Genomic DNA, 18,895 nt, shown 5'->3' on the forward strand with positions numbered 1-18,895 from the left:
ATTGCTGCTCCATTGACTTGGAGAGTGTGACGAGAAAGAATGCATGCCTGGAATTTAATGTTTCTCTGTGTGCTCTGGAAAAGCAAACTAGGTGAAGACTTACGGGTGTTGTAGGTGGCAAATGGGCTTAATTTATTTTATCTGACACCATGATGCTAAGCAAGGGTAAGAGGATTTCAGTTAGATTTTTGCACAGAAAAACAAAACACCCAGATCTGTGCCATGAAGCCACTTATTTTTCAGTGTGTGCAAGCTTGTTAAAAATTGAGAGATCTTTGGTTAATCAATCTCTCCTGTGATTCCTTCAAAATGAGGAGATGTCTTAAGTTTGTTTCTGGGAGCCTAATGTGCAGGCTACAGGCTGAAGGGAGATGGTGTGGGATGTTGGCATATTCTACAGAGGGATCCTCCAGCAAGCCTCTTTGGTTGTGTTTTAAAAGGCAGATACTGAGAACAGGAAGTGCCATAAATACTAGTAATAGGGCTATGAGCGAGGTTTGGGTATATTAATTTCACAAAATTAGTGTGTGACAATCTCTCTCTCTCTCTCTCTTTTATTTTGGTGGTGGTGCAGGGGATTGAACCCAAGGCCTTGTGCATGTGAGGCAAGCACTCTACCAACTGAGCTATATACCCAGCACCTGTGATAATCTCTTACATGGTCATTTTTCTATATTAGTAACTCTTTATTGTTCAAAACAATAACTGCAAAGAGTTCTAACATGATTTGTGATTTGAGACACATTCCTGAAATTAAAGTGATATAGAAAGTATATAAACTACCCCAAATTGATTATTTTGCTAAATATGCACAGTGTTCTAGGCTGAATTTCCCCTTAATAAGGGTAAATCTCAGATATCTCATGAGGTCTCTCACATCAGGTTCTTTTCCTCATCAACCGACAGAGAAGTTATTTTCTTCCTCATCAGAACTAACAGGAACATGCATCCCCAAAGCCTGACAACCATGGTGTGACTGTGACCTTACACACTTGTGAGAAGCCCAAGGCAACACCTCAGATGCAAACACTGATCATAGGTAGTATCCGCTGAAGAGCCGTCTAAGATCATGGCCTTACTGGACTCTTCAATATGCCCTCAACCAAACTTGAGAGAGGGATGATATTTTACAAATGCCTGATTGCACATCTCTGCAGTTTCCTTAACCTGTCTTTTGAGCTCAGACTCTACAGTGATTTGGGCTCAGATGTTGAAATGGACATTTCCTCAGCCTGTCCTAAGTGAGGTCTTTGTGCATTTCATCATCACACATGACAGTACTAACAGATGGAATGACCTCTCCTTCCAAAGTACCATTTTTTCTAGTTATGCAGTATTTTATCTCAATTAACATTCTGCAAAATGTAAACTGCCCTCGATAGAATTTTCTCCCATCAATTTTGGAAAACCAGATCACTCAGCAACCATCATTAGCTTTCTTTGTGATAATGTTACTTTAAAAATGCCTCACTAACAATATGTAAGGAACTACCTGGTAAAAATTTCAACCTAAGGAACTAATAAATATTAATTTATTAAGATTAATTTTTTATGTGAACAACACCATTTCCTGTTTTAGCCGCTCTGTCCTACCCAATGGGCACAGCTATACTTTCTCTCTGTAAACACTTTTCTCAGGGGGGCTTTGATGGAATATGGTCTCTCCTCCTCTATGCCTTACGCAGTGTTGCTGGCTACTATTCAGGTTGAGAAGAGTAACGTTTGCAATTATTTTCATATAAGCTTCATTTCTAAATGGTTCGATTTTGGTTCTTTCACCTCACTTCCCAACCCACCAAAGAAGGGTCACTAAAAGAATGATGTGACAATAGTAAAATCACGTTAAATAGTAAACAAAAGCTCAATATCCTCTATTGCCCCCCATAAATATTTTAATATTCTATTTTTACTGCTTTTCCAAGTCTATGCAGTTACATTTATTTTTCACATTTGTGATGATACTTTTCTTCTACCATTTCTATTGTGATCTTTCCCTATCTTGTTATACAGTCATTTGTCAATGGTTTCATAGTATTCCATTTGAAAAGGAGTCATGCTTGTTTGTTTATTTAACTAGGAATTGAACTCAGGGGCACTTTTTTGAACTCCTAGTCCTTTTTTTTTTTTTTTTTTTACTTTGAGATGGGGTCTTGCTAAGGTCTTGCTAAGTTGTTGAGGCTGGCCTTGAATCTGAGATCCTTCTGCATTAGCCTCCTGAGTCTCTGGACTGCAGGCATGTGCTATTGTACCCAGTTTTCTTTATTCTTTTTTTTTTTTTAAATTAACAATCTATAGCTTTAAGTATATTTTGGGTTTTTTTTAAAATTTTTTTTATCGGTTGTTCACAACATTATTTATTCTTATAACACTTTATGAACATTTCTATATCTTATTTATCTTTTTAAGATCACTGTCAATCTGATCGTACTGCATGATGGTCAGGGCACTAGCTTCAGGGTTACTCTCCCTGAGTTTGAAATTTATGAGCTAGTGACTCTGCAAATTATTTAATGTCTCTGGTTTCAAAATCTATGAAATGTGGATAATAGTACCTACTTCAAAGTATTGAAATTATTAACATAAAAAGTGCTTAGAATAAGTGAGGCAGGAGGATCACAAGTTCAAGGCCAGCCTGGGAAAATTAGGAAGACCCTACCTCAAAATTAAAAATAAAAAGGGTTAAGGCTGTATCTTAGTGGTAGAAAGCCCCCAGGTTCAATTTCTAGTACCCCCCTCCCCCAAAATGCTTAGTGTTCTCAATGAGTTTTCAGCTATTCTTGTTATTGCTGCATCAATTGGAGGAGCTCAAGTTTTGAATGTTGGCTCCTCTCAACACTTTTAAATTATTAAGATCAACTGTCAGTTGAGGGACTTGTGGTTCAGAAGGTTCAGAAGTTTTTAGGAACTGGCCTGCCAGCCACTGGATTTGATTCTGAGGCATCTAGCAGACTGGCTAGGTTGCTTCTCTTCGAATGAAGAAATGCGCAAGTTATAGTTAAGGATGAAATTACCTGCAAACACCTTTTAGAAAACCCTCACATCTTCCACCAAGATCCTTGTGCTTTGATAAAATTCCTCCATTATTTATTGTTCCTCACTGGTAGAGTCTGGTAAAGCTCAGAGATGGTCTTGGTGAGCTGGGTGTGGTTGATGGTAATAGCAGCTCCCTGAGGGCAGCCCATCACAAACCTGGCATGACACTCATGTCCCCTGGGGGTGACACACTGCTAATCTCTCCTTGTGGTCCCTTATCACTATTTAAAACAAGCTTTCTCTCTATGGTACAGAATATGATTGAGGTTTGGGTCTGCTAGACAGCCCCTGACCCACTGGCCACCCCAGGTCTCTTTGGCACTTTTGCTCTCCTGGCAATGATTCCTTGTTAGAGCAGCCCTCGAAGGGCACCTGTCACCACGTGAGCATGAGACCCTGCTCTCTTGTAACAGTGGGTGAGGATGGAGATGTGACAAGACTACAGTCCCAGAGGTGTGATCCCATCGTCCTACAGGTACCAGGGGCACGGCACATATCTTCAAGTATAACTGTCCCTCAGGATCTGCTAGGGACTGGTTCTAGCGTGTGCCACAGATAGGCTGAGTACCATACGTTAGCATTAACACAAATTTCTCAATAACACCCCAAATGCATTTAACTTGGTTTTTTAACCTGGCAGCTGAGTGGCATTCTCTGCTTTGGCCTGGATCAGCCTCCTCTTCTTTCTCCCTTATGCATATCTTCTGCTCTACTTTAAATCATTACTCGATGATGTATAACACTCCAGTCAGTATAAATACCACGTACGTAGCTGGTACCCTGTATTGTTCAGAGAATAATGATGGGGAAAAAGTCTATATGTGTTCAGTACAGAAGCAATTTTTTTTTCCTGAATATTTTCAATCCATAGTTGGCTAAACTGGTGTGTATGGAACCATACAGAGGGCTGACTATATTTTGTCTTGAGAGCTGCCAGAATTTTCTGTTTGTATAGAGTAACAATGCTTAAGATGAATATTAAGGGAACAGATGGACAATAGAAACCTCTGAAACATCTCTAGGTCTTTTCCTAAAATTGAAATTCTTCCTTCACACATTACCTGTTCTGTCTCCTGGCATGGGAACATGCCCTGATAAGATAGAGAGAGCCATGAACTGTGGGCGAGAGTGTCTGTCAAGCTCTGCTGGGCACATACCCAATCCGAAAAGTCAAAGGAACACAGAGTGCAGACGCAGAACAGGCTCAAGACTGGACGTGGCCTGCCAGCCGTCGCATCCGCACTTCACTGGAGCGCCATCAAGACGCAGGCAGGATCTGAGCACTGCGGTAGAGTGTACACCAGCACCACACTGAGAATCCAACAAGCTCCTGCAGGCGCGGTGACAGGACTCTTGGAAACACACTCCGTCTTTAGCACAGACTTATCCTGACTCCACTAAAGCCATGAAGAGGTTCCCAGAGATGGCAGTCACACCGTCTCCTGCAGTGCTGAATCACTAAGAAGGGCCTTTGTCTTGAGCAAGTGGGGGCAGTGACATGTAGGGCAGATGGAGTGATGGGGCTGTTCTCAGCTCCCTGGGAGTTCCAGTTAACACACCACACCCACCCATCTTCCCAGAGGCTGTTCTCTCTTACAGGAAGGTACTGGAAGTGCATTTTTAGACAAATACCTGAATCATCATGGTGACCGTGTTATTTCTGCCTGGGGCCACGTTTCCTAGTTTGGACACTGATTCTATGTAACCAAAATTTCCAGCCTTGTTTCTAATAGTCACTGTGTGGAAAACTGGTACATATTATTTCCTCACAATGGAATTTTTATTGAGCAAGTATTAAGTAGTTATTGAAAATCTCCACGGAATGAACCTAAGTTGTGTGAGAAAGCAGCTGTGGGTCCCTTCATCCTGGCTGGGAACTTTTTAAGCAAACCTGACTTATTGCAAACCATCCCTGACTCGAAACCAAGGCAAATTAAAATAAAGAACAATGCTCCAACATTTTCAGGGAACAAAGAGGGATTGGGTGAGGAAAGAGGAGACATCTTATGAACAATCCTTTTCTTCAACAAACTGTAATGTACATTTAAAGAAGCATCTGCTCTAAGAAAAGACAAAGCCTCTTTCAAATAAGGTAACACCAGACATGAAAGCACCAGATTTTCAAAAAGCCTTTCGGAAAGAGACTGCATTAAAAGCTGTGGTGTGGAACCTTAGATTTTTCGTAGAAGTGTAAACATGCACTACACGTTGTGCACCATGCCTCAGGCTGGGTGGCAGGGTGTGTATGGCTGCCGTGGTGAAACCCAGCCATGTCACCTGAGTATGAAAGATGTATTGGCAGGAAGGTGGGTGACGTAGAAGTGACTACTCATGTGTGCAGCTGATCTCCTTCTACTTAGTCTTCTGGAGACTTCCTTGAGTTCACTGTTCAGTTTACTTTCAGAAAGTGTCTTTGGGGACTGTGTGTAAGGTGGTTTCCTTTTTTTTAGTTGTAGTTGGACAGGATACCTTTATTTTATTTATTTTTATGTGGTGCTGAGGATTGAATCCAGTGCTTTACCTGTGCTAGGCGAGTGCTCTACCACTGAGCCATAACCCCAGCCCGTGGGTTTCCTTTTTTTTTAGGGGCATGTTTCTGACCTGGGTACTAACTGGGGCACTGATTGCCTCCACCAGTGAATCAAGATCAGCAGATCCTCTCCAAGGACTCCAGCACACCAGGACAAGAGCCATGTTGGGATGTGACTCGTGTCTCGGGAAAGTGGGTTTCTTTTCTATACTTGGCTCCAGTGTGAAGTGCCAAATATGCAAGAATCCAAGTACTCTGACAGGAACCATCCCGGGTAATTCTGCTTATGCCAGCTAAACAACATGCATCATTAAATAAACCATCTTCTGACTATATTTATGAAATGATATGTCTGCCTAGTAATGAGCCTATATTATTTAAACATTCAAGTGGAGGCTCATTCAATTTACTCTTGCCTGCCAATATTTTTGTTTTTCATCTACTTGTGCTGATCCTACTCCCATGCAGTCCATGGAGAAACTAAAGCTATGAAGCAGTCATTCAAGTAATAAGAGAAGAAGATAGTATCTAATAAACTGACAAACATTCAAAGATAATTCTCATGTTGTGTGTTCAGGAAAAAAAATGAATCTAGAGAAGTTGAAAACTATTTCAAATTCTTTGTGGGTAGTACTGGAGACTTGTTTTTAGGAAAAGGGGAATTCCAAAAGAGTGTGCTTCCAAGTTTTGCAATGTACATTTCAAATTTACCCTAAAGGCAGTTCAACCTCACTGATGTGCAGAAGGTATCCAAAGTATTCCTCAAAATAGCCATAATGATTGAGATGATATCTACATGAAAATGCTCTGTGAAACTACATGGTAACTTCTGCTGGTACAGGGTAATGCACAAAATTAAACCTAAAACATAGCTCCCGCCCCTAAGAACTTGAAACCTAGTTGGGAACCAAGACTAAAACACAGCGCAGATCATTAGGCATTTAGAAATAGCATGAAATTGGGACTGGGGTTATGGTTCAGTGGTAGAGTGCTCACCTAGCACGTGCAAGGCCCTGGTTTGGTCCTCAGCACCACATAAAAATAAATTAATAAAATAAAGTCCAACTATAACTACTATATATATATGTAGTTGTACATATATATATATAAACTACTATATATATGTGTGTGTACACACACACACACACACACACACACATATATATATATATATATTTTTTTTTAGAGCTTGAAATTAAGACCTGATTCAGAACATAGAGAATGGCTTGACTGCAAAATTGTACGGTGATACAACCTATATGGAATTTGTTTCTTGGGCCCCATTTGCCACTTGGCAGAACTTGGAAGAAACTGCTCTCTACCGGCTACAGTGGTGTATAGGTTCCTACCATCGTTGACATGTGGTTTGGAAATCGAAGTGTTTTTTTTTTTTTTTTTCTCCTTGAAAGGACATGGCCAGCAATCTGTGAATCCACTTCAAAGAAAACAGTCAATGGATACTGTTAAGTTCTTTGGAGAAAATAAGAAACCTGTCCAACCTCAATCTGTGGCAGCTGGAGATCTACTTCACTCAAGAAACTGGGAGATCTATCTAGATTGATTCAACATCAAAATTAATGTGTTCTGGATGCCTTTTCTCCTTCAACTTTCCTTGCTGCCTGCAAGAAGGAAGTGAGAAAATGAAGTGCTCACAAGTAAGTGGATGAGCAGCCCTTCAAAGGGACTAATGCTTGGGGGTCCCCAGCGTGCAGGGGATGACTCAGGGGAAGTAGAGAAAAGCCAGTGGGCACAGGGGATTAACTTGGAGGGTCTGACCTGCAGGGTTCAGGTTCACACAAGGCTCTCTTGCTTTTGGGTGGAGGTTAAAAACATCCCTTTCACTTTCCTTTTCTTTCAATCAAGGATTGTCAATGGGAAAACAAAACTAACTTAACAAAAAAGAAGCTCTTTCACGGGGGTTGAGTTCCTGGGAACAGCATCCTCCAGATCTTGTACTTTATGCTCTAAACTGGTGCCTGCAGGCAGTTCACCTTCAGATATATCCACAGAAACAGCGCGCTGTCAGGTTTCAGTGCTACAAGATCAAATGTAGCCTGTGGTACTGCACGGACTTACAAATTAGTTCCTCTATGAAATGAAACTCAACTGGATACAGAAAATTAAAGTGAATCCCTAATCGTCATCATCAGTCATCCAGCTAAAGATGGAACCTTGGAACTAGGGGAGGATAAATACCGAACACTAGGAGCCCTGGAGAAACTAATCACTTCAATGACTCCTGGTTGGAATTCATCTGACTTTAAAATACCTCAATGCTTCTTGGCATGTCCTGAGTGAAAAACCAGGGCACATGTTCCATAGGGCCTCTGGGCTTGTTCCCTAGAAGTGGGGCCTGACCAATCTTTCTGTTAGGTTCAATTCACTGGATCTACTTAACTTCAGTTTTACATATTTTTACATATAAAATGTGGTGAGGTAGCTGGATATACTGTGGGGGAAAAGCCACGGTTTGTCAAACGGAGAGCTCTGTTCTTATAGGTTCCCCTGCAATTGCTCACCTCCAGAGATTCCTCCTTTGTTCCTAGGTGAGCTCCAGGGCAAGGTCTTCCACATGAGTATTAGGATAAATCTAATTGATATGGCTACTCCCCTTAGGAGACTCTGATGAGTAGGAGGCCAGAGTAGCATAGTTAAAGACCCACTCTCCAGACCTCTACCCAACCCACTGAGAGACCCAACTTTTACCCTAGGGCACGCCCTAAAGCAAGACAGGAAAGTGAGGCTGTTTTGAATGACAGACCTAAGGACTGAAGATGACTTGCTGATCTGAGATACAGACTGGGAAGCAGAACTGAGATGTGTCATGCCAACTAAAGATAAGATGATTAAAATTACAGAGGAGAAAAGATGCTGGAGAGTAGATGTTTCCTTTTTGTTCCCATTTTAAAAATTCTAGTAGCTCCTCCTTCCAAGCAAGGTAAGGTAGTTCCTAAATTTTGAGAGTTTCTCCCTACTGTCAGGCATCTTGTTTTAGAGGCTGGCTGCAAATCAAAAGGCATCTCAATTTCTCCACCATATGCTATCTTGTAAGGAGGTAGCACTGTCTTGGTGTTATAATGCTGTGGAATTTATTCAAAACCAACAAACATTGGTTATTGCTAAGCACAGTTCAGGCGTTGTGCTGGGAAGGCACATAAAAAAAGATAAAAAAACAGTTTTTGACTTCTAGGAGCTTCCAGTTTAGCGGGATTGACACGTGTAAACCTGGTAAATGCAATGACACAGATGAGCATCCTCGGGGTGCTTTGCAGACAGAATCTAACTCAACTATGTTAGAGGAGACCCCTGTAGGGAGAAGGCAGGCTGTGTGTGAACAGTCTTGAAGGGTGAGGCAGAGACAGCCAGGTGAAAGGGAACCAAAGGGGTCTGAGGCATTAGAAACTACAGAATGACTGAAAAAAGAAATATTGCAATGTGATGCACTAGGACTAGTACCTGTAGTTCAGTACTGGAAGAAAATAAATAGAAGGCAGGGAATGGACTAAGAAGGACTCTAGTCACCTTTGGCTTGCAATGTCATTCTTGGAATCCTGTATCTTTTCTTCTGGGAGAGGGAGAGGACTTGATTTTTAGCACAAAAGTGATGCTGAAGTATATACACATTTTAAGTCTCTCTAGCTGTAGTCAGGCAGGTGTTTGGGGGATATAAGCTTCAACACGACAGGTAATCAGGAGAGTGCTGAAAAGGCCCAGGTGTGAGATGGTAAGAAGTTAAACTGGGCAGTTACAGGAGGAATGGAGTGAGCAGATAGATTCTAGAAACAGGAAAAGCAAAACAAAACAAACTGTAAGGATTTGAATGATTGTGTGTGAGAGATGACATAGGTGGCTGGGGGGAATCCAGTCCTGGCTTTTCGGCTGGAGTATCTGGGTGGATATTGATTCCACTAACTTTAATGGGAGAGGGCACTGGTCTAGTTTTGGAGAGAATGAACCTAAGGTGACTGAGGCCAGGCAGCCTGATTCTCAGGAGAAAAGTTAGGACAAGAGATGAGTATCTGAGAGTCTCTTACGATAAACAGTAACCAAAAACTTGAGACTAGATACACTCTGTCAGCCAAAAATGAAATTCAGGGGAACACCAACAATTAAGAGCAGATAAAAGAAACAAGAGTCCACAAAGGAAAAAGAGTACAAGACGGGAAGAAAAGAGAGATCAGTGAAACAAAAGGCAAGGGACAGCACATTTCAAAGTTCATGCAACAGATAAGACACACAGCATAGAAGAAGCCAGGAAAGTCCCCAAGTTTGATAATCACAAAGTAAATATTAGGGGTTGCATTGTGTTGTCCCTCTGATCCCACCCAAAACAAAACAAAACAACAACAACAACAAAAAACATTAGAGTCCTAACCCCCTAATGCTTCATACTTCACAATGTGAGCTCCTTTTCAGAGTTACAATGAGGTCATTAGTTAGGTTGGGCCTTAGTCCAAGCATGGCTGGTGTTCTAGGAAGAAGGGGAAGTTTGAATCCAGAGGCAGACACACTCAGAGGGAAGCAAACGCTGTGAGGTCACCAAGTATGAGTCAAGGAGAGAGGCCTGGAAATGGATCGTTCCCCTGAAGGCCTCAGGAGGAATCAACCCTGCATACCCTGACCTTGAATTTCTGGTCTTGAGGACTCTGAGACACTAAATTTCGGTTGTTTAAGCCACTCAATTTATGGTGTTTTGTTGTGGTTGTCCTAGCAAACAAATATAATAAGTTTATCAACAAGAATTTCAATGACAAGCTTAAGGGGAAGACTGGAGAGAGCTGAGGTGTGAACAGGACGTGAGGAAGTGAAGACCACACTTCAAAAACGCTTTCACGAGAAGGAGTGAGAGAGGAGCACTGCTTATTTTTAGTTTGAAGATCACAGACTTGAGCGATTTCAAACACAAATGGATATCTTTTTCCAGAAAATTCCTGGCATAAAGTAGTTCGCGCATACGTTCACTGAACTCTGTGATGTTAAAAGTGTCTATTGTAGTCATGCTCACAATTTTTTTTTGTTTCTGGTATTGTTTGTGAATTTTCTCCCACTTTCTCACTGCTTCGTCTTACCAGAGATCTGCTATTTTATTAATAAAAAAATAAAAATTTTTGTTAGAAAATAAGTAATTACAAGTAAAATATAGAGATGGTAATTATAGAACAGAGAGGCAATGAGAGGCAGAGCACCGCCCTGATGGAACAGGATCCCAAAGACAGCTCTGAAACCTCGGTCCTCCTAAGGACAAAGGACCTTGAGGAAGGAGAGGAGAAAGAGTGGGTGTAGGTGTGGATCCCTATACTGAAAAGATGTAGTAAGCTGATGATCTCAATGCTATTCACCGGCCTAGAGCTAGCTAGGGGACTGTACAGGTTGGTGAAAAGGGAGAAATACTGCTGAGAGAGGTGGAGGGAAGCCAAGTAGGGGCCAGTGGTACTGAGGGTCTGGTTCAAATGAAGATGTATCAACTGCCATGGTGTCAATCCTTAGTTGCCCAGGTGTAACAGGATCAGTAGAGTGGATTATTGCAAGATCAATGCCAGTTCATGGTTCTCCCAAGCAGACGTGACCAAGGGTTGCTGTACAAGAAATCTGAGGATGTCACTAAAGAAATAGTTTTAGTGCTCAGAAGTGGAGACCGGATCTTGTAGGGATGAGAAATGGGTAAAGAGAAACCCGTAACAACAGTGAAAATGAAAGAGTGTCTTTGTATTTCAGATCAGGTGTCCTGGGAGTGAGACTGAGTGACACTGAATGGGATGTTGGCTAGAAAAGTTCCTGAGTGTAGTGTTCTTGATAAGGACAACGAAGAGCAGAACAACAGAGGGAACGGGCTAATGTGGAATGGACATAGACTGTGGGGACTGAAGTCCAGGCACTGCTGGGGTGGGAAGGTGTCACGCTCCTCAAAGGACATATCCTAAGGGTGGAAAGTCTACTAAGGATGGCCATCCAGTAGAATGAAAGGAGGCTGGTGCATCAGAGGGTTGGATTTTGCAATGCTTTACAAGTCAGACAGCTCCTTACTTCTGGGTCCACTTCAATTAATACTTGGGACAACCCGTGCCAAGCAAAAGCTGAATTTTTGAGTCTTATTTGTTGATATAGATATAAATTTTAAAAAGCAAAATGAGAGTTGTTGTTCTTACTATAAGAAGCATCGTGCACTAAAGTTGTACATATTACATAAATGATTACTGATAAAATTTTGGAGAACATACCAGAAACTCCTGGCGGTGTCTTGATGAATTTTCCATTAAAATGACCAATTACAGCTTCGCATTTTTCTGTAGATTCCATCCTATTTATGAAAACAAAGTTCATAAGTATGTAGCAGTCCCTTAGTTTTCATTTTGTTTTGTGCATGCACAAACATTCTTTTAGGCTTTTTGGATACAAATGAAATCAGGCAAAAATATATGTATATAATAGTTTATACTTTTATCTGTTGCCTTTACAGTTCTCCAGATAAATAACTGATACTAGAGTAAGTTCTAAATCATATAAGGAAGAAATTATATTGAGTGTTTAATATCAAATATATAAATTCATTCTGATTGTTGAAAAATTGAGAAAAGCAATGTATAAAAGCTTTCTTAGTCATGATATTGAGTTAAAAGCTACAGTTTAAAATACTAGTATATTTGCTACTTGTTAGAATATTGGTTATTTTAAACATGATCTTCCCTTTTAAGTATTCACGAAATGACAGACTAAAGAGTTGTGATAATAGCTAGTGTCAATCAGAGGATGTGTCTCACATGACTTTTACATTTGCTCAATTTAAAATTAAATTAGTGAAGTCAATTATATATTTCTTTGTCATATTGGCTTTGGAGGAGTTAATTAAAGGCTGGAGCCTAACTTCATAACTTGTTTTATATCTACAGATGGCTAAAAACATTTGAGAAACATTTCTAGGTATTTAAATTACTTTGATTTATGTTTCTTCAATAGAAGAAACACAGAATAATCTACTTAAAATACACCATATTCCTGAACTACCCAGAGAATTACACCTCAGTTCTAATGGATAGTGACAATGTGAAAAACAGCAGCATTTAATTGGGCTCAGTCTTTGGATAGGTACCCCTGATTTGCTTTCAGAAGAACACCCACGGAGGTGAGGAGATGTTGTCGAGCCAATTGGTGTCCCACCCAGATTACCAATGAAGTGTGCACTTGAGATGCTGGCCCTGGTGACTTACTATTTACTGATATATTAGCTTTATTATAAAATTGTCTGGCCTAACAGAACAATGGACTAAAAGCCAGAAGAACTAATTAATGGCCCTTGCCCGCTAGTGGATGATGGAAAAGTCCTTCTGTGCCTCAGTTTTCTCATATATAAAGTAATATGTAATAATAATGCTTTATTCATAACACAGGTCTGTGGCAGGATGTGACTGTCTTGTATATGAAAGTAAAATGTCAGCATTTTTTTCTTCCAAAGTCTAAGTTAACAATTTAAAACACATAGATATTGTTATTGCAGAAGACTAACAAGTTCCTAAATAATGTATCATGTAAAATCAGCTTTTTTTTTATGGGCTTTAGGATTAGAATTTCTCTGGAAATCAAAGCTCTGTTTTATACATTTTCTCTAGAAACCAAATTAATGATTACACTAAAGTATCCTTTCTGGGGAGGAAGAGATAAAATGGAGGAATAAGATACTTTAGTTCTATCTGGAGCACTGATTTCTTAAAAAACTAAAGTGAGAATTATAAGATATTTAAATTTATGTGGTAGTTAGGTGTTAAATCCTTTTCTTTCATGAATGTTTGAAAATTCTAATTAACTCACTTTATTGATGATGAATCACATTTCTGTCTAAAGAGAAAAAAACATACTGATTTATCTATGAAATTTAGGAGACTGGTTGTCACTTTAAAGAAATTTAATTTCCTAAAAATTAATTTAATCAGAACATAAGACACAAACACTTTCAGAATTATTGCTCATATAATACTTCTTTGCCTTGAGCCAGCAAATATGTGTGCTCGGTTTCAAGAATACTAATGAAATTCCAAAAGATTTTTTAAAAATTACAGGTAAATTTACACTGGTGCCCATAAGCCTGGCTTAAATTTGCTTGATTATTTTTTTTAATTTGTAGGATAACTTATTACTTCTGCTGGTGTAATAAAGGGAGGGCAGCATGCTTACCTAGCAAAGCCAACACCGCGACTTGTACCACTGGAATCACGTAGTATCCTTGTAGAAATAACTTGTCCAAAGGGTTTGAGCATATTTTCAAGTTCTTGCTCATCCATGGACAGGGGCAAATTAGAAATATACAGGTTGGTAGGATCCTGTTCCTGTTGCTAAAGCAGAACAGAGAATTGTCTATCAATTTCTAGGAGAAGGAGAGATATTTATGTTAACATATCTAATTGTATGTAGGCACCCTCTTTGCTCACATCCTTTTAAAGTATTATCTAGTGAAACCATGGGATCCATGGAACACTAACATCACCTTGGACACTTGAAAACAGTATCCACACTTTGGACAGTGTGTACAGGTCTGACCTAGTTCCCAGAGCCCTTCTCGGCAGAGGTGGAAGTGGCATCATGTTGGAAAGGGTGATGCTGAGTTGGAGAGGGTGCCCTTCAGAAAGCACAGCTCTCAGCTATTTTCAGTGTTTCCAAAAATAACCAACCTCTCTTCCATTGCTATTTTTAGGAGTTCATTTCAGGCACAAGCAGGAGGCTATTACTGCTAATAATTCAATTTAGAGATACATGAGAAAGATTTCTGGATCAAGTCACATGGATTCCAGTATAGGCTTTCCCCAATCTGCCCTATGGCAAAGTCCATATGACTTTCAAGTAGTGATCAGCAATGGAAAAAGAAGAGCTCCTAACTTAATCCAAAAGAGAAACTCAAAGCCATATAAAATGGTAAACTCTGGGCAGGTCAAATTTTAGAATCTTATAAAAGCTGAACTCAAGAGTAGATGGAGAGAGAAGGTGTGCTAACTCTGTGCTATACAAAGAGTGATCCAGGGACCAGCAATACTATTAGGAATTATCTGGGAGCAATTCAAAAGGCAGAGTCTCAGGCCCTGCCTCAGACCTGCAGAATCAAAAGCTGCATTTTAACAAGATACTCAAGTGACTCATAAGCATATGAAAACCTGAGAGGCAGTACTCTTAGATAATTTTCCATCCGACTTTCCTTTGTTGGGGGTAGAATCACCTAGAATCAGATATGATTGCCAGTAAATGCAACGTTATGAGGAGTAGGGTATGTCAATCACCAGGAAAAAAGTTTACCTGACAACTAGAATATTTCCTGACCAGATCAAAATTCACTTCTGCAAATACGAGATTAGTGTAACCTTAATTAGCCTTTCCTTTGATCTTATTAACCAATTGTATCTTTATGTATTGAAGCATAGGACAGCTTATAATTTTTCTTTAATAAGCACTATTAATAAAGTCATTAATTTGTAGATTAGCCTTTGGAAATGAAATGGCATACCCATTATAGCTTTCTAGATATTTGAAATGCACAGTACTTTAAAAATATGTGAAGCACTATGCATGTTTGAATTTTCATAAAGTCTTTTCAAAGTATACCAGCATTAATTAATCCTGAAATGAAAATCTTCCTTTTCTATAATTCACAAGTAAAAAGTGAACAGTGTCCTTTTGTGCTATACTTACAGGGTAAGATTTAAAATAAATCAGGGGCTGAGTTATAGCTTAGGGATAGAGCTGTTGCCTAGCATGCCTGAGACCCTGGGTTCAATTCCTAGCCCAGCAAAAGTCAATATCAATCAGTCACTTGATCTGGTGCCTAGGTAAATGCCCTGGTATTTCCAAGAACTAAAGTTATCAAAGATTACAACTATGACCAATAAGTACTGTTCTTACAACTGCCTGTTACCAAGGACGGCAGTATAAGCAAGTCATGTGGGGCCAAGAAAAAGTTAAAAAACTATTAAATGCTCAATAGCAAACGGAACACTCACCATCTTGAACTATTCACAGGCTAAATAAAATGGCAACCGTCTTTTTGGTTTTTGGATGAGTTCAGTGTGGTACTATTGATTATCTTACGTTGAGAAAAATCTATTGTCTACTATAAAAAGTGTATCTTTAATGTCTTCAAATTTGAAAACTGATTTATTTAATAGATATAGGACAATAATATATACAGTGTTCCAAAACAGGGAAAAAAATCAATAAAAATGGTTTTAGGTACTAACGTTTTCCAATGTAGACCTCTACCAACCCAGTAAACTGTCCAGTTCCTCTATTAGCCATCTCCCTTTGGCCTTAGTCTCCCCTAACTTTCTGAGGCTTTCCTGGAGTGCCAGCGAGTATTTGTTAGTATAGAAATCTGGCCCTGCACCAACCAGCACAGAGTTCTTGGTCCTTAGGGTGGGTCTTGAGAGAACCTGTGGCTTCAATGAGCTCAAGGACATTTCCTGTGCCCTTCACACTTCACATACTCTCACTATAAAATAACTATGACCTAGTCCTGCTTTTCACAGCTTCCCATTAAACAGGGGAGATGGAAACACGTAGTGAAGGCTAGATGTGTGCAAGTCAAGATGGGAGGACAGTGGTGCTGAGGGACACTTTGTTGAGAGGAAAGGGGAATTGAGGAACAAGAAGAAGGCAAGAGGTTGAAACTAACTGTGAAAGGCTATCTAGGAGTTTGGTTTTATTGTATCAACCCTTGCTGCTTAGACTTTCCCACATAAGGAATGCTAAGGGCAAGGAGAATGTGTATCCAGAAGAGTTCATAAGCAAAAGCCGAAGCAGCCTTGCCAGAGCTGGAAATTTTCCTTGAAATCCCGTGCTTTATCTTAATATTGCTTTTTTACTTTTTTTTCTTAACAATTTGAGCTTTAACAGAGAAAAAATATTTCTGATCTAATATCACGGAGTAACACTGACACTTCAGGAAGATAAACCATGTTTCTCTTATCTTTCACTTTTCTGGAAGGTAAGGAGGAGTAAGAGGAAGGACAAACTGTAGTTTGAAACTTACATCTTGAAAAATTGGGAGGCTTTGGAGACACAGAGCAGGGGAATTAGAGAACCAACATACCTTAGATTTTTGAATCATGTTTAGTCAGATTCAGAAGCAAGTGGAAAACTCCCTAATCAAAGGGCAAAATACTCTTTATACAAAAATATAGCATTTTAAAAATGTTTCTTACAAAATTATGTGTATGTGTATTATAGACTTTCTTTTTAAAATTATAATCATGAAGATCTCTCAATGACTAATGTTTAAGAGTGCTCATAGGAGAATTTGTTATAAATGAAGTATCTACGTTGTAGCCTCACTCTAAAAATTACTAAGTACTTCCCAAACCTGTGTTTTAGTTTCTTGCATCTATGAAGTTAGTAATAAAAATATTTCACATTCTACAAAGTCTTGATTCAAGTGGGAAGTTTATCAATGAAGAAAAAAATTGCTTAGAATCATAATCCAGAAAGAAATTGGACTTTTAGTTCTTTCTTGGATATAGTGAAAGAGAGTGATCTAAATAGATATAAATATTTCCCATGACTTTTTTTTCTGTGTTTGTTTTCAACAGCAACAATTGTTGTTTAGGTTTCTTCATTTGGGATGACCGATAGTGCTAATATTACTTATATTTCTTTTTCAATACTACCCATAATGTTAGAGTAATTTTAAAGTTAAAAAACAAACTAACCACCAAAGAATGGGGAGAAACTCCAAGAGGCAGTTCAAGCCACAAAAATATCTAATCCCAAAGTGTCTGTGTGTGCTTTACCATACATTCATTGTGAATGGAATATATAATATTTTCAGTCACTGGTGATGTTTTGTACACTGAGGATAATTTAGTCTCCCTAAAATCAGCAACAACCATAACACTGTTGTATTATGTCTGAATAATAAGTTGCTATGTCTGAAAAATAAATGTATTCTGTCAATTATAGGTGGCTAAACAAAAGTGGGACCAACAGCCTCTTTATGTCCCTAGACACGGAAAAGATTCAAGGGCCTCTCTAACAAGTGGAAAACTAGATCCCACATCAGCCATGAGAGGGATAAATGGGTACTAATGTTCACTTGAGTAGAAAAGCGGGGCTTGGAGGTCCCACATGGTGTAAAGCACTCAGTCATCATCTGAAAGAAATTAACAAAAACCTCCCTGTGCATGTGGAATGGTTCCTAAAATGCAAGAAAGGGACTTGGCAGGAAGAGCAGACATCTGTTTTCTCTTGTACTGAATACCAACCAGCAGATAGCCACTCACGGGCATGTGACTGCAAACTGCTTGGAGCATGGTGGACTAGGGGTGTTGTGAGGACTAAATTCCTGCTCAGTGACTACCCATTTATTGAGAAAAATGTGCAAGCTTCCCATCAGCCAAGTAGCACCCAATGATCTGCTGACCTCCAGCAGGCCTCAGAAGGTACCAAAGGTTTAGAGAAGTCACATTGTTAACAGGTATCATTGACGTTTATTCACATTTTACATCTTAGTTCCCAAAGTTAAACATAAATAGACTTTCCAAAAGGCCCAAGGCCATTTCTATTTGAGACGTTTCATCAGGGTACTCCATGAATATAATTTTTAAATGTCCCTTTCCCCCTTTTAACTTTTTGGACTGGGGACTGATCCCAGAGGTGCTTTATATCTAAGCTACATCCCTAGGCCTTTTTAAACTTTTATTTTGAGACAGGGTCTTGCTAAGTTGCTGAGGATGACATCGAATTTGCCATCCTCCTGTCTCCCCAATTGTGGGGATAACAGGCAAGAACCACCGCACCTAGCTAAAATCTCTCTCTTAATTCTCAATAACTGCCTAGGCTCAGAAGGAAGATTTTTCCCCTCTCACTTAAATGATTTTTTTGATTATTAACAAAACAAAACAAAAAAAAATACCACGTGGCAAGCAAGGACCAAGCAAGCAATTGAAAATACATGATAATAATAATAAAAAAAAATCCCTGGTCTCTAATGTTTCAATTTGCAGTTTTGAACATCTGTGGGATCCTTTCTAAACTCAATCAACATGCCAAACATTGCATTTCCCCTTCCCTCACCAAAATGGCCCTTATTTTTTTCTGATTATGTTTAATATATGGATTTTCAACATATAAGTGTATCCTGATTCGTCCACTAAAGGAAAGTGGACAGTGACAGGCCTTTGTCACTCAAGCTCAGGAGCCAGATTAACTTCCTTTAAAAATCCTCTCCCCAAAAGATGCACGCCAAAGACTCCTTTATCAAGACAGAACAAAGAGGCTAAGCCAAACTTGGACTCGCAAAACCCTTGAATTTATGGTACAGAACAAGAGATCTGCTAGAATTATAAAATACATTTTTTTAAC

At 39.4% G+C, this 18,895-nt stretch overlaps 1 protein-coding gene and 1 non-coding gene across 11 annotated transcripts in view; both read right to left on the reverse strand.

Annotated features, from left to right (window-relative positions):
- Rbms1 (RNA binding motif single stranded interacting protein 1) overlaps positions 1 to 18,895 on the reverse strand; it is a 205,220-nt gene that overhangs the window by 17,103 nt on the left and 169,222 nt on the right. For all 10 annotated transcript variants that reach the window (XM_005315759.5, XM_078017468.1, XM_078017467.1 and 7 more), the window contains exons 5-6: positions 13,730 to 13,887; positions 11,782 to 11,861 (exon numbers count right to left, since the gene is read on the reverse strand). In XM_005315759.5, coding sequence (XP_005315816.1) covers positions 11,782 to 11,861; positions 13,730 to 13,887 — 238 coding nt within the window. The remainder of the gene's footprint in view (positions 1 to 11,781; positions 11,862 to 13,729; positions 13,888 to 18,895) is intronic.
- Positions 5,622 to 5,752, reverse strand: LOC120883817 (small nucleolar RNA SNORA3/SNORA45 family). The gene has a single exon (XR_005726009.2). It is a non-coding gene; the product is annotated as a small nucleolar RNA SNORA3/SNORA45 family (small nucleolar RNA).

The sequence above is a fragment of the Ictidomys tridecemlineatus genome, chromosome 7 (genome assembly GCF_052094955.1).
Source record: "Ictidomys tridecemlineatus isolate mIctTri1 chromosome 7, mIctTri1.hap1, whole genome shotgun sequence".
NCBI lineage: Eukaryota > Metazoa > Chordata > Mammalia > Rodentia > Sciuridae > Ictidomys > Ictidomys tridecemlineatus.